Genomic DNA, 12,447 nt, shown 5'->3' on the forward strand with positions numbered 1-12,447 from the left:
ATCAGTCCGTAAAGCCAATTTCTTCCACAATCAACTTTGAATTTTCCTTTTTCGTTCAATGAAAATTGGAATTTTGAACTCCCTCTTATTCTCCACGTTCTTAGTCCCTCTACATTGCGATACCCCAAATGCAGACAGAACTCTGGGAAAAGTATCCACGTGTGTAAGGTTAAACTGTGTCGGTGTAACATCACTGCTGAGATGAATCTCCAGAAATAAAACTGAGAATCGATAACCGTCAAATGGAGACGGTACTTAACGGAAATCGTCACTCCGGACATTGTCATTGTAAATGGAATTAATTTGTGTATTTGATTGTCAACCCATGTCTATTCACCTAAAAATTCATTCGATTCTTTTAGAAATTGCAATTGCAATGGCCTACAGAAGTGGATTGATTGTGGCGCTAGGTTATTCCAAAGTGTGTGACCAATATCCGATCGCACGTTAAGGGGAATAACCGTTGTTACAAACAATTCTGTGTCAGTGGCTTCGCTCGTATTATCAAAATGTTGCTTATATTGTGACTGCCCTGTGCTTCCGTCGAAGCCCCAAGAAGCTGATTATGTGAATGGAAGCGTATTTAAATTTAATTTCTTGGCGTATGTGATTAGACACTCAATTTGCATTTTCAAAATTCTTCCTGCTGTGTGATCTAGCAGATTTGTAATGGCACGAACGCCATAGTTTCTCTAACGTTGATTGCAGAGAGTCTACAGAGATTTTTGGATTTAGTGATCTTATTGTACGATTTATATGTGTAAGCGCCATGGGATATTGAAGTTTGTCTAATCATTTTATACGCGTTGACTGATAAGTTGCAATCAATAAGCAGTGCTTATGCTTCTTCTTCGGAGCAAGTCGTTGGTTCTGCCCCGTGGCTAGCCAAGAACTCAGTGCCCCCCCCCCCCGCCAAAATCTCAATGAGGGGCCCCTTTTCAAGTTGGGGCCCACTGTGCTGCGGGCCCTGCGGACCATCAGCGACGCCACTAGTTCTGCCTTGGCAATACTTGACCTAGTCAGAGAAGGTCTGTAATTAATTATCCCAAGACAGCTGTCAAATCTATTTGACCTCGTCTTTTCGCAACCATTTCCGTAGACTTGATCAATTTGGTTAATGGTTCTCCATCTATATCAGTTAAGAACTTATTTATTTGATTACGTTTACAGCGTTCCTTTGAACTCGAAAAATCTATCGGAGTTCTTCCTACGCAAGCCGAAGTTATCCTTTCGGGAGTTGACGGTTCAGAAGCTGGCGGTTCGGAAGTTGAAGGTTCGTAAATGGCCGCAAAATCACCAGGAAGAGTAAACGATGACTTTAGCCAACCACCGGGAAGTTTTTCAAATCTATCTCTCTTTCTACCAGCGGCTTTCCACCAACGAATATCATTACATTTTTCTTTGGCAACCCTCTGATTTAAACATTTTAATTGGGGTTACGAGAGATTTGATAATAACTGACAATTTAGACTTTGTAATTGAAACATACCGAACACAATCAATAACACTGTCCATTTTCTTGAATTACAAAACGAACTCTTTACAATTATTGAAAACACGGTATAATGGAGCAATGTCAACAATAACTAGGAAAGGAAAACCTGACACCTAATAAATTTCATGAACTACAAAGCGATAATCCAAACAATATGATAGATCTCCGAAGATAAAATAAAGTGGCGAATCAAAACTCGGGTAGATATTAAAAACGATATAATATTTTCAAAACGTTTTTAAAACAATATTTTTTGAATTTGAGTTCATTGGTAATTGGTTTTTACGGAACGGAGATTGGACAAACTTTAAAAAAATAATATCCGTTTTTAATACAAACATTAATTATCTTGGAATATTTCTGGCTATAGATGAGGTTTTTTAACTGTGTGATGGTTTTTCAATAATTTCCGACTATTTTACTGAAAAAAAGGTCGTATGTTTATATGCTTTCTAGTTCAAATTTTGTTTATTTTGCGGGAATATTTGACATTGATTTTATGGTTTTTAAATAGCTATATTTTAAATTTGCGTGTAGATCAACAAATTTTTGTAAATGGAACTAAAATTTGGGGTAGTGTCGAAGAAAGTTCCAGTGGAGTTTGGATATACCTAGGACGTTGAAATTATAAATTTAGACTAATCTGATGGTGGACCACTCTTTTCCATCGGCGGAATTTCGATATTCCATCAGGGAACCTAGTTCCGCCACCAGGCGTCGCAGCGCTTCCATTTTTGTATTTTAACCAATCGTTTAGTGTACTGAAGCATAATATGTAAAAATATTTCCACATTATCTTTCGTGGAATTCATTCCAAAATTTGGGGTCTCTGGAACACTGTGCAGGGGTATAACTATAATCAACATAATTTACTTTGGATTTTACGCTGTCTTCTAAAGACGAAATAATAGTTTGTTATTCGAAAAATATATGGGTACAAAATAAATTGGTGATATATCTAACTCTATCCATTTATAAGCGTCTGTCCTAATTATTAAAAATAATATGGAATAACCCCTAAAAAGAAATCTAAGATCTATACTCCGCAGCTATTAAAAACTTAAATTCAATATTAAAAAGTGGGTGATGTGGAATTTATACCAAATGTCAGCCAAAGATTCCAATGACAGGCCGGTTTCGTTTTTTTGGAGTTCAACAGTACGGGTTAGTAATTCTGGCTTCCCTCTGAAAGCTTCACTTCAATTTTAAGTTAAATGTTCGATAGATTTAGGGTCTCTTCAGTATAACACAGAGGCTATATCAACATAAAGCCAGTGGAGTAATCTTCTTGTTTGATTGATATCATAGGGTATCCCAAAACCTCACACTCGCTGAAATGGAGGCTAGTAGCCGGCGCTTGGCTATTTTCTGTCGTCATGATTGTCATTCAAGTCACGAGTAATATGAGTTCAGAGTTTTCAAGCATCGAATTTTTCGAAGTGAACTCCGTGGAAGAACTGATGAAGGAACCATTCAAAAAACTAGCTCTAATAGAAGATGGCCCGGAAGAAAAATTTATCAAAATAATGGTATTTAATTTTTTAAATTGATCATATCACATTTATTCGAAGCAATTGAGATAAAGCAACAAACAGAATTCCCTACATTTTAATTTTCTACAACAAAGCAAAAGTGAATGTGACATTTACTACCCCAGATACATCTTATCAATATTCCCATACAACTTATATAACCAATATAACCAATATAAACGATATATATAATAACAACTATGACCGAAGAAGCCGAAGTACTAAGGATAATCTCAAATGTTAAAAATGATTCCGCCCCAGGTATTGATGAGTTAACGCCAAGAATAATAAAACACAAAGCCCAATATATTTTATCTCCCTTGGTGTTAATACTTAATATATCATTTGATCTAGGAATGTATCTGGATCTTCTGAAAAATAGAAAAAATTACTTAATTTAAAAAAGGAAATAGAGATATTAAATTAATTACTAAATTTATTCTAATTTCCGAACGGCAATACAAGTTTAGAGAAAGTAGTGCACTGCATTACGCAACTGCACATGCATATAACAAACAGCCTTAAATAACCTTTTAATAATTCAATTATTACTAAGCCATATATTGCAATCCGTTTTTTATAAAAGTGTAAATCTGTTTAACTCATTAGAAATAGACCACATAGAAACTCAAGCAAGTTTTCAGAAAATTGCGAAATAATTCTTTCTAAATTTTATTTAAATAAGGTTACCACTGTAATACTTTGTTCTGTTTATTATTTTAATATTCAAATGATTATATATTTAAACGTATTATTTTAATATTCAAATGATTATATATTTAAACGTATTATTTAAATATTTAAATTATTATATATTTAAACGTATTTTTTAAATATTTCAGTTAAATATATATATAATTTTAAAATTATAATTATTTAATTATTTTAATATTTAAATTTTTAAATGTTTTAATTTTAATTAGGTTATTATTCAAATTTAATAAATTTTTATCAATTTTGGTTCAATCGATAAAAATATAATCAAATTTGATCGGGTTTAACCTATTATTATACTTTTTTTAAATTAAAATTGTTTTAAAATAAAATTAGATATTTTTTCGACAATTATATCATTTTGTTCATTTTATCTAAGAATTTAGAGGCTAATTGTGGCAAAAACTGCTTTTATAATATTTTTGACTATTAGGCCATTTTATCAATTTTATGGTTTTTAAAATAAAAAGTTTTGTTAACATCAGCCCGGTAGTGTTAATTAAAAGGACAAATATAAAATATTAAATCTAAATAACATACCTTTCATTGATTTAAGTAGTTTCAAATTTTTCAAAGCGCACTTTCCATTGGCTCCAATCCAATTTATTTTCAATGAAAGATCGTGTCCAATTACTTCCTTTAAAATCCTTCTGGTTGTGTTTTTGGAATTGTTTCCACCCCAGGATGACAGCTTACGCACCTATAATTTTAAAGTAAGTTAAGAATATTATTTTAAAGCAATAAAATTATAGTCGACTTACTAGTTTTGTTAAATTTTCTGGTTCATCCAATCTTTCTTCTAGATCTTTTATGTCCTCTATCGTTTTTAAGGGCAACGTTACAAATGGAACTTCTTCGACCTCTAGTTGGTGGTTGCCAGATAAAGCAGTGGAAATTTTATTACATATAGCTGTTAAATGCTCAACTTGTTGTTTCATATCTTGAAGTTGGTAGATGACCTTTTTTCGAAACTCTGAAAAAGCTTATTAGAAATAATCCAGCACAAAAAATTATAATGAAATCTTACTCATTTCAACAGTTTCTTTAAAGCCATTTTGGCATTTTCCTTGATTAGCTACAATTGATTACAAATTAATTTTTTTTTAATAGAGCTAATTATTAAAAGAGGAATTTAATAATTAAGAATAAACTTTACCAACCTCGGTTTTTTTTAAAATATTGATGACTCCCACTTTGACTTGATTTAAATTTACCTAAAAGAGATAAATTAACTGATAAATATTCGATGCATAATAAAACGGTAATTTAATTTGTCAAGCGGATATGTTGTATATATAATGTGTATTCTATCCCTCTAGAATGTGGACATGCTTGTCTTAACGGACAAGGCTAGGGATGCTCTAAACAGTGGCGTAGCCAGGATTTGGTTTTGGAGGTGGTACACAATGAAAAAAATACAAGTGCCCCCCCCCCCCCCTGGCTACGCCATTGGCTCTAAATTTTTTCATAGGCACAAATGAGGGGATTGCATTTCCCTGCTTATTAGGACATTCTCACATGATGGAATTCGAATTTTAGGGTTGGTCCATGCACCTATTGGCGTAAAACCAAAAATTAAGCCATGCTCCGTCCATGTATTTCAACAAACACTTTGGACTTACCAGTTATTTTATTTCTTTCACGAGGCTCAAAGTTGCTTTCAGACTCAGTTGAGTCCCTAGAATTCTTAGGTCTAACCAAACCGATGCTGCGTTTTTTGCCTAAAATTACAATTTCAATAAACTTGTTACTATAAATAAAGCTATTTATTTTTCAAATTACAAGGTGAACGGATTTCCTCGGAAAATTCACAAGAGTTAGATCGGTTGCATTCAGGATTTGAATCTATAATTTATTGTTATTTTACTTTCCGCTATTAATTTTTATAAACTTGGGAAAATATATTTACCATTATCACTTGAAAAATCGGTTACAAATGAAATATTTTCCTTGCTTTTTACAGTTGGGCTTGACTTACTGTTGGGGTTAGCTTTGTCCGTAGCTTCCTCAAGAGACTCGTCTGAAATATTTAATATCAAGTATGAAAAATAGTTAGCGGTTTCATTATTTTAACGTTACAATTTTTTTTGGAGCGCTCTTTTAAAAAATCATTGTGCTGTTTTTCTAATAACTCCGCATCCTGTTCGTGTACTTCTAATGAATTGTCTCCTATATATAGCGAAGCTCATCAGTTTTAAAACCCTATACACATATACGCACATATAAATATTGAATGATTTAATAAAATTTACCATTCAAGAGAAGACTGGGGAAAATTGGTGCTGCAGGTACTTCATATACTTCCTTATTTTTTTTTCTCTTTTTCAACGGTGGGGCATCTGAAGACAATTGGCTTGCATCACCATTTTCTCTTTCAAATTGAACGGATATGGGTTTTTTCACTCTTCTTTTCTTAATTTCTTCACTATCCGTACTTTTGGATATTTCCATTTCATCTCTGCTCCTATTGGCTTTTTCCATCGCTTTTTCATAATCATCTTAAATTTTAGCATTAATCAATTATTATAAATACATTCAATTGTCTGAAAAAATATATAACTTACTTGTAATCAACACGACAACTACGTCGTAAAGTGACCAAGAGTTATCAGGCACTATAGAATGTTTTAATGCTCTAAAGAAATATGACGGTCCTTTTGGGGGGTAATAACATTTGGTTCCATTTTCCTTTAACCACAATGTTAAGATCACCTCAACTGTGTCATCTTCCGTAAAATGACCCACCGCGTACTAATGTAAAAAAAACCATGTTATTCAGTTATAAAATATTCATAAACGGTAGCTGACTGGGTCTAAAAATATTAATTGCCAGGGGATAAAAGGCCCCACTTAAAACAACTAAAAGTTATCATATTAAAGGGGCCACTTCCCATTGGACAAGCTATATTGACAGTCAGCCACTGTTCAAAAAATAAATACTAAATTTTTCACCCACACATTAATAATGAAGCATTGGCACAACCGCTACTTCACCTTTATGAGGAATTGCTACACATTTTTTACTAATACTACCGATGTCATAGACATGGACAGTTTTTGATAAACTAGACACTTTAACTATTCCTATACGAGAAGACTTCATAGGGTAATCAAATAAGTCACTGACCACTTTATAGATTCGTGCAAATATGAAGACCTTTTTATCGTAATTTTGGAATATATTATCAACCTTCGCATAATTACCATTTTCTAACAACACGCAGGAATCAGCCATACAATTTGATATAACATATTTCTCGGTTTTTATCTTATGAAATGATTTTCCTCTTTTAGGCAGTTGAGTACAACCCTGCTTGTTGTAGTTAAAGTCACAGGGACTTATAAATTGGTATTCTTTTTTACTGCCAAAACTCAATAATTCAAAGTTTTCTTTTTCACTTAGTCTCTTGCATAACTGCTGCAGAGGTTTATTTGGAGTTCTCAATTCCTTTTTGATAAATTGTAGTTCATTTTCAAATGAAAAGGCACTAAAATTATCAAGAGGGCCATATCTTAAAACATCTAAATGCAAATGTGTTAGACTATGCACATTCATAACAATGAATTTTTCGCCATAAACTTTTTGACACTCTACTACAAACATATTAATAAGTTCAGATGCATAACCGTTAAGGGTCCTAAATAGATGGCGACTGGATAAAATATAGATAGCAGTTTGGAAAAGCCTGAAGTGTTTTAGACAGTTTTTGCCGAGTATACCAATTAGTAAAATAGGGCCAGTATACAAAAGAAATTGTCTCAATTCCGTGCCTTTCCATTTATCAATATGTTTGAGTGCCTTAGGTTTTCGAGCAAACTCTGAAGGAATGAATTTTCGTGCATTTAAAAGTTTTTCAGAAATGAAACCTATATTTTTCTGGCCTAAACGAACAGAGAAAGGGCCTTTTCTCATCCAAAAGTAGATTAATCTTCGCATAATTCCTAAACATACCAAATGTAAATAGTCGTAGGGAAATTGAGATACCATACCAATTTTGAGTTCTATTAGAGGGGACTGTTCTCCAACTGAATGGTGTTCTTCATCTACTTTATCCAAAAAGGATTTATCTGTGCGCAATATAGAATTATCACCAATAAACGTCATGGTATGGTCAACCCGTTCCCCTTCAATATCACATTTATCGCAAGAGTTGTACCCTGCGTGCCCTTTAGTTCGTTTCAAATGCGCTTTGGCGGGGGTGTCTAAAATAAACGGGCCCTTTGAATTTACACGGTAGCATTTGTCACCCAGTTTAAAACCATTTCTCATAAGCTCTAGAAATTCTTCAATGAAATCTTCCAAATAATCTCTTAATGGAACTGGTTTTTTTTCACCACAAAATATCCCAACAATAAAGGGTTTACCAACAAGCCCATCATCAAAATTAAAAACTGAAATTAAAATTGGCCAAAACTCCAGAGTACCGCTTTTGGAAATGGGAATACCATCAATATTCACCGCAAGTGAAATTTCTTTATCATATGGATAATTTTGTAGTAGAAAATAATTTAAACCCTTTTTAATCCCAAAGTAAACGAACTCTCCATTTCCAAAAGTTTTAACAACGGCAACCGTTTTTTCAGTTTTTAAAACTGTTCTACTATCCTTTGGTAGATCATGCCCATGTTTACGTAACAGTTGTAATAAATTATCCAAAGCTACGTGTGTGGTCCTATTTCTAAGTGCCCAAACAGTTAAGTCAGTGTCAAATTGAATATTGGGAGCCTGGCTAATATCTTCTGTATCAGTAGAAATTAATTTAGTTTCATCATTACTATCACTTTCTAAATTAGACTGATTGTCTGAGCTCTCAAATACGCTATGGGTTGGTGAGCATTGAATTGATCTCAAAACATCATCTATCTCGCTCTCATCACTGACTAAACCCATTTCTAAATCTATCTCACTTTCTTTACTACTATCTGATATAAAATCAATATTGCTTTCATTATGAAACAATTCCTCGTAAGATATTTTATTATTTCGACGTCTTTGCCTTGCAGACAAGGGTTTCAGATTGTAGCCATCATCAGGTGATGCCAAATGATCCATATTGAAATCTATTTCTACAACATATGAACAGAAAATATATAATAAAATAAAAAGCTAAATGGAAAGGCAAAATTTACTAATAAACTGAAAAGTTTAACTAATTTTTTTAATTATTAAATTACATATTTAATATTGAAAAATTATTTATTTCTCAAGCTAAACGAATTAAAGTTTACTCACTTTCTTATCACTTCCGTCCATAGGGTTTCGCAAAAAAAAATAAGACCACCAGAGCAGAATAGTAACTAAAAAAAAAATGACCATGGTTGTTTAGCCCTTTAGATATAGAAGTAGGTGAGGTTAATTTCTACTACACTATTAGGCTAAAAGTAATATTTTGACTTAAATTTCAGTCTCCAAACACGAAAGAAATCTATAGCAATATAAGAAAGCGACCAAGCGAAAACGGCCGACAGACCAGTAGACCACTTCCATTAACTAAAACAGGGTTGGACTAGTAAATTTAATATTGAATTTGGTTTGTGGAAAGAGTAGAAAAAATGTCTGGCAGCCTCATTGGTCGCGCTATGCATTTAGCATGCCTAGAAAAAATGTCTGGCAGCCTCATTGGTCGCGCTATGCATTGAGCATTCCTAGAGCATACTCGGGTAACTCGGCGTATAAGAGTACAATAAATTTCTAAGACGAAGTACTTACTAATCTAATTTTAACCTTACCGAAAACAGATAACTGCTTTTTAAACTAAATTCAATTATTTATTTTAAAACAAATGATTAAAATAAATAAGGACTAACAATAAAAGGCTACTTTTAAGTTAGGCAAGACTCCACGAGGTATTAAGGCTTAGATTAAAGCCCACAAGATAAAACCTATCAGATTAAATATAGGATTAGGATTATATAAAATATCTTATTCTTTCCTTTAACAATTCGATTTCGCCTTGTTCGTATCCAGATAACAGCAATAATTTTGAAGATTTTAAAAAAATACACGAGCGACTAAAAAGGCTTAACGATCCGTTTTTCGAAAATTTACGTTGAAGTGAGGTTAAACCGACTCGAAGTCTCGAATGTGTAAAGAAAGACCGAGGAAATGCAGCGAATGGGGGGGAGGGGAGGGGTGTGGACAAGATAAGCATGTGACAGGGCTACCTGATTATTTCAAGAAAAAAGGATAAATAATAATAAAAATAGTCAATTTAAAGCAAAATCCACATATCTTTCGAACTGGCATATTGATTTAAATATTCTAAATAATAATCAATTCTTAAGGTACACTCATTTTAGAACGTGTTTATCTAGGCGAGCATTTACCATCAAGGACTGCAGTTTTCGCTCCAGATCATAGTTCTATAATAAACTTAAATAACTCTTTAATGCAAAACCACGTAATTCAAGTTACGTGGGCTTATCTTTCAGCCAACGATGAGCTCTAAGACTAATTTAAATACGCTTTGCAAAGTACTTTAGTCAATTGGTATGCCTAAAAGAAAGCAAAATTAAGAAAAAATTTAAATTTTCCCCACATTGGTGGAGGGGAACCATTTAGTGATCTCTTTCTTTTTTTTAAACCGACAATAAAATATTTAAAACATTTTTTTTTAAATTTGTAAATGCATTAGCATATTCAAATTATATATGATTTAATTCATGAAGCGTAACAACGGAAAAGAGAAGCAAAACGCCAAGGGTGTTCTGCGATTTCTACTGTAAGACGAGGGGCAAAGTCACTACGGGGTCTCCGTAGTAAAATCAGACAGGCATAATTTGTACTGACGCTTTTCAGTCGTGGCCTGACCGTCGGGCCGACATTCAAGTAAGGGTCGGTTTGTGTAGACGTTTAACAATCGGGGCTCGGCCGTCGGCCCGACAGTCGGGTAAGGGTCGACCTTCGACTTCACGCCAATTTTTGGTCTTTCTCCGACTCAATGCCGACTTCGACTGTTATCCGTCTGAGTCGACTCTCAGCCGACTGCAAAACGGACCCCTAATGTTACTGGGGATTGATCAATTATATAAAATTTATCAATTTTTTCCCGATTTAACTAAATAATGAAGTTTAATCTATTTTTATCAAACTTCATGAATTTTGATCAAAATTTTTAATTTCTAATAAAAATTGGTCAATTTTGAAATTTTATTTCAATTTTGAAAAATTTAGATTTTTTACATAAAATTTTAAATAGTTTTCTAATTATTGCCCATTTTATCATTTATCCATTTTCACTCATTTTGGTCATTTTTACCCATTTTGATCAAATTCACAACATTGCATTTAAACTTGATGAAATTTAATTTGTTAAATCAATTTTAAGGTTTTTTTCTTTAAATTTTGTCATTTTTTAAAAAGTTTCACAGCGGGGGACCTTTGGATTCCCATGTTATTTTCAATGGGAAAATTTAAAATCATATTGTCAAATTTTTTTTCGGTTACCATGGCAAAACGAAAGCCCGTCATAATTTTTCCCTTGCACGTTTTTCAAGTTACATGGAGGTGTACATTATACCCGAGTTTGAACAAAATCGGTGATTATCGCCTAGGGTCGTCTCCTTGTTAGTTTAACAAAAATCAGTTAAAAAAATACTATTTGTTATATTGACTCGGCATGCATCACGCTAACGACACCCGTTATATTTTTCCGAAAATTTAAATATGCCGTTTTTAAAAATTCTAGTGATAGGTTTCAAGAGTGACTTAATTATTATGTGTTAGTGGTTTTTAAATCTAAATATTTCAAATTATTAAAGAAATTAGGTGTAAGATTGCTAACGAACATCTATTTATTTTACGAAGATTTTAATTAATAAGGTATAAAATAAATTAATATGCAGCCAGGGTGCCCTATAACGTGAGCAGGTGGGGTGGCGGAGTCGTTAGCAGCAAGAGGAGCCGGGTTTGATTCCAGTTTTTAGCACTGGGTGAAAACACGGAACCACTTCTTCTGGGTAGAGTTTGCAAGTTCTTTCCTCAGTAGAAAGAACTAGAAACTAGAAAGTAGCACACCATGATAGCCGCCCCGGGTGTCACCCATGCTAGCTACGCCACTGCAGGTGGCATGAAGGACTTTCCACAGCCCTCCTACGCATTATAAAACCTCCACCTGTTTAAGGCATTACAATTCGATCGATGCCTTGGGTAGTATCCTAGCTGATTAACATTATTGAAATTAAGTGAAATTCTTCAATAATTATTGCATGGTGGTCGCTATACATCAGACATTTTTTACGTTAGGAATTTGAAATTCAACGTTATAATAGTTTTATCGAAAGTCAAAATTTCAGAAGACCATTATACAAATTTAGGAATCACTTCCTAAAAGACGTAGACAAACAAGAATACACCCGTAAACTTGTAACACCTACTCATGACTCACTCGACCGTGAGTTCGTCAAGTTCACAACGATGTAACGCATTACACGTTCGAGATCGTTGATCGTTTCGTTATCCAGATTCCGAAGCCCATCCACTTGGAATGGTCTTCTTATCAAATGGTTCGTTTTGGGACAATTACGAACATAGTGCTCTGAGTCTGCTTCCAGAGCACCGCATATGCATTTGGAATATGCGATAAGTTGTACAGGTAAAGTGGGAATTTACCGTGTCCACTTAGGATTTGTGTCAAATAGGAGTTCGTATTGAAACTACTTTTAACCTTAGGAAAGTACTTCTTAGTTACTTTACTAACATTGTTA

General features: G+C 33.5%; 1 protein-coding gene across 1 annotated transcript; it reads right to left on the minus strand.

The window, feature by feature from the left end:
* Positions 1-5,206: 5,206 nt before the first annotated feature.
* Positions 5,207-6,343, minus strand: LOC149933674 (uncharacterized). The gene is made up of 7 exons (XM_090157375.1): positions 6,306-6,343; positions 5,994-6,239; positions 5,821-5,910; positions 5,651-5,761; positions 5,524-5,586; positions 5,364-5,462; positions 5,207-5,295 (listed from the first exon to the last, which is right to left on the minus strand). The coding sequence occupies exons 2-7, from the start codon at positions 6,220-6,222 to the stop codon at positions 5,207-5,209; spliced, it is 681 nt and encodes a 226-aa protein (XP_090013501.1). The 5' UTR covers positions 6,223-6,239; positions 6,306-6,343.
* Between the last annotated feature and the right edge of the window lie 6,104 nt (positions 6,344-12,447).

The sequence above is a fragment of the Leiobunum rupestre genome, chromosome 8 (genome assembly GCF_980474605.1).
Source record: "Leiobunum rupestre chromosome 8, qqLeiRupe1.1.hap1, whole genome shotgun sequence".
In the NCBI taxonomy this organism is placed as follows: Eukaryota; Metazoa; Arthropoda; class Arachnida; order Opiliones; family Sclerosomatidae; genus Leiobunum; species Leiobunum rupestre.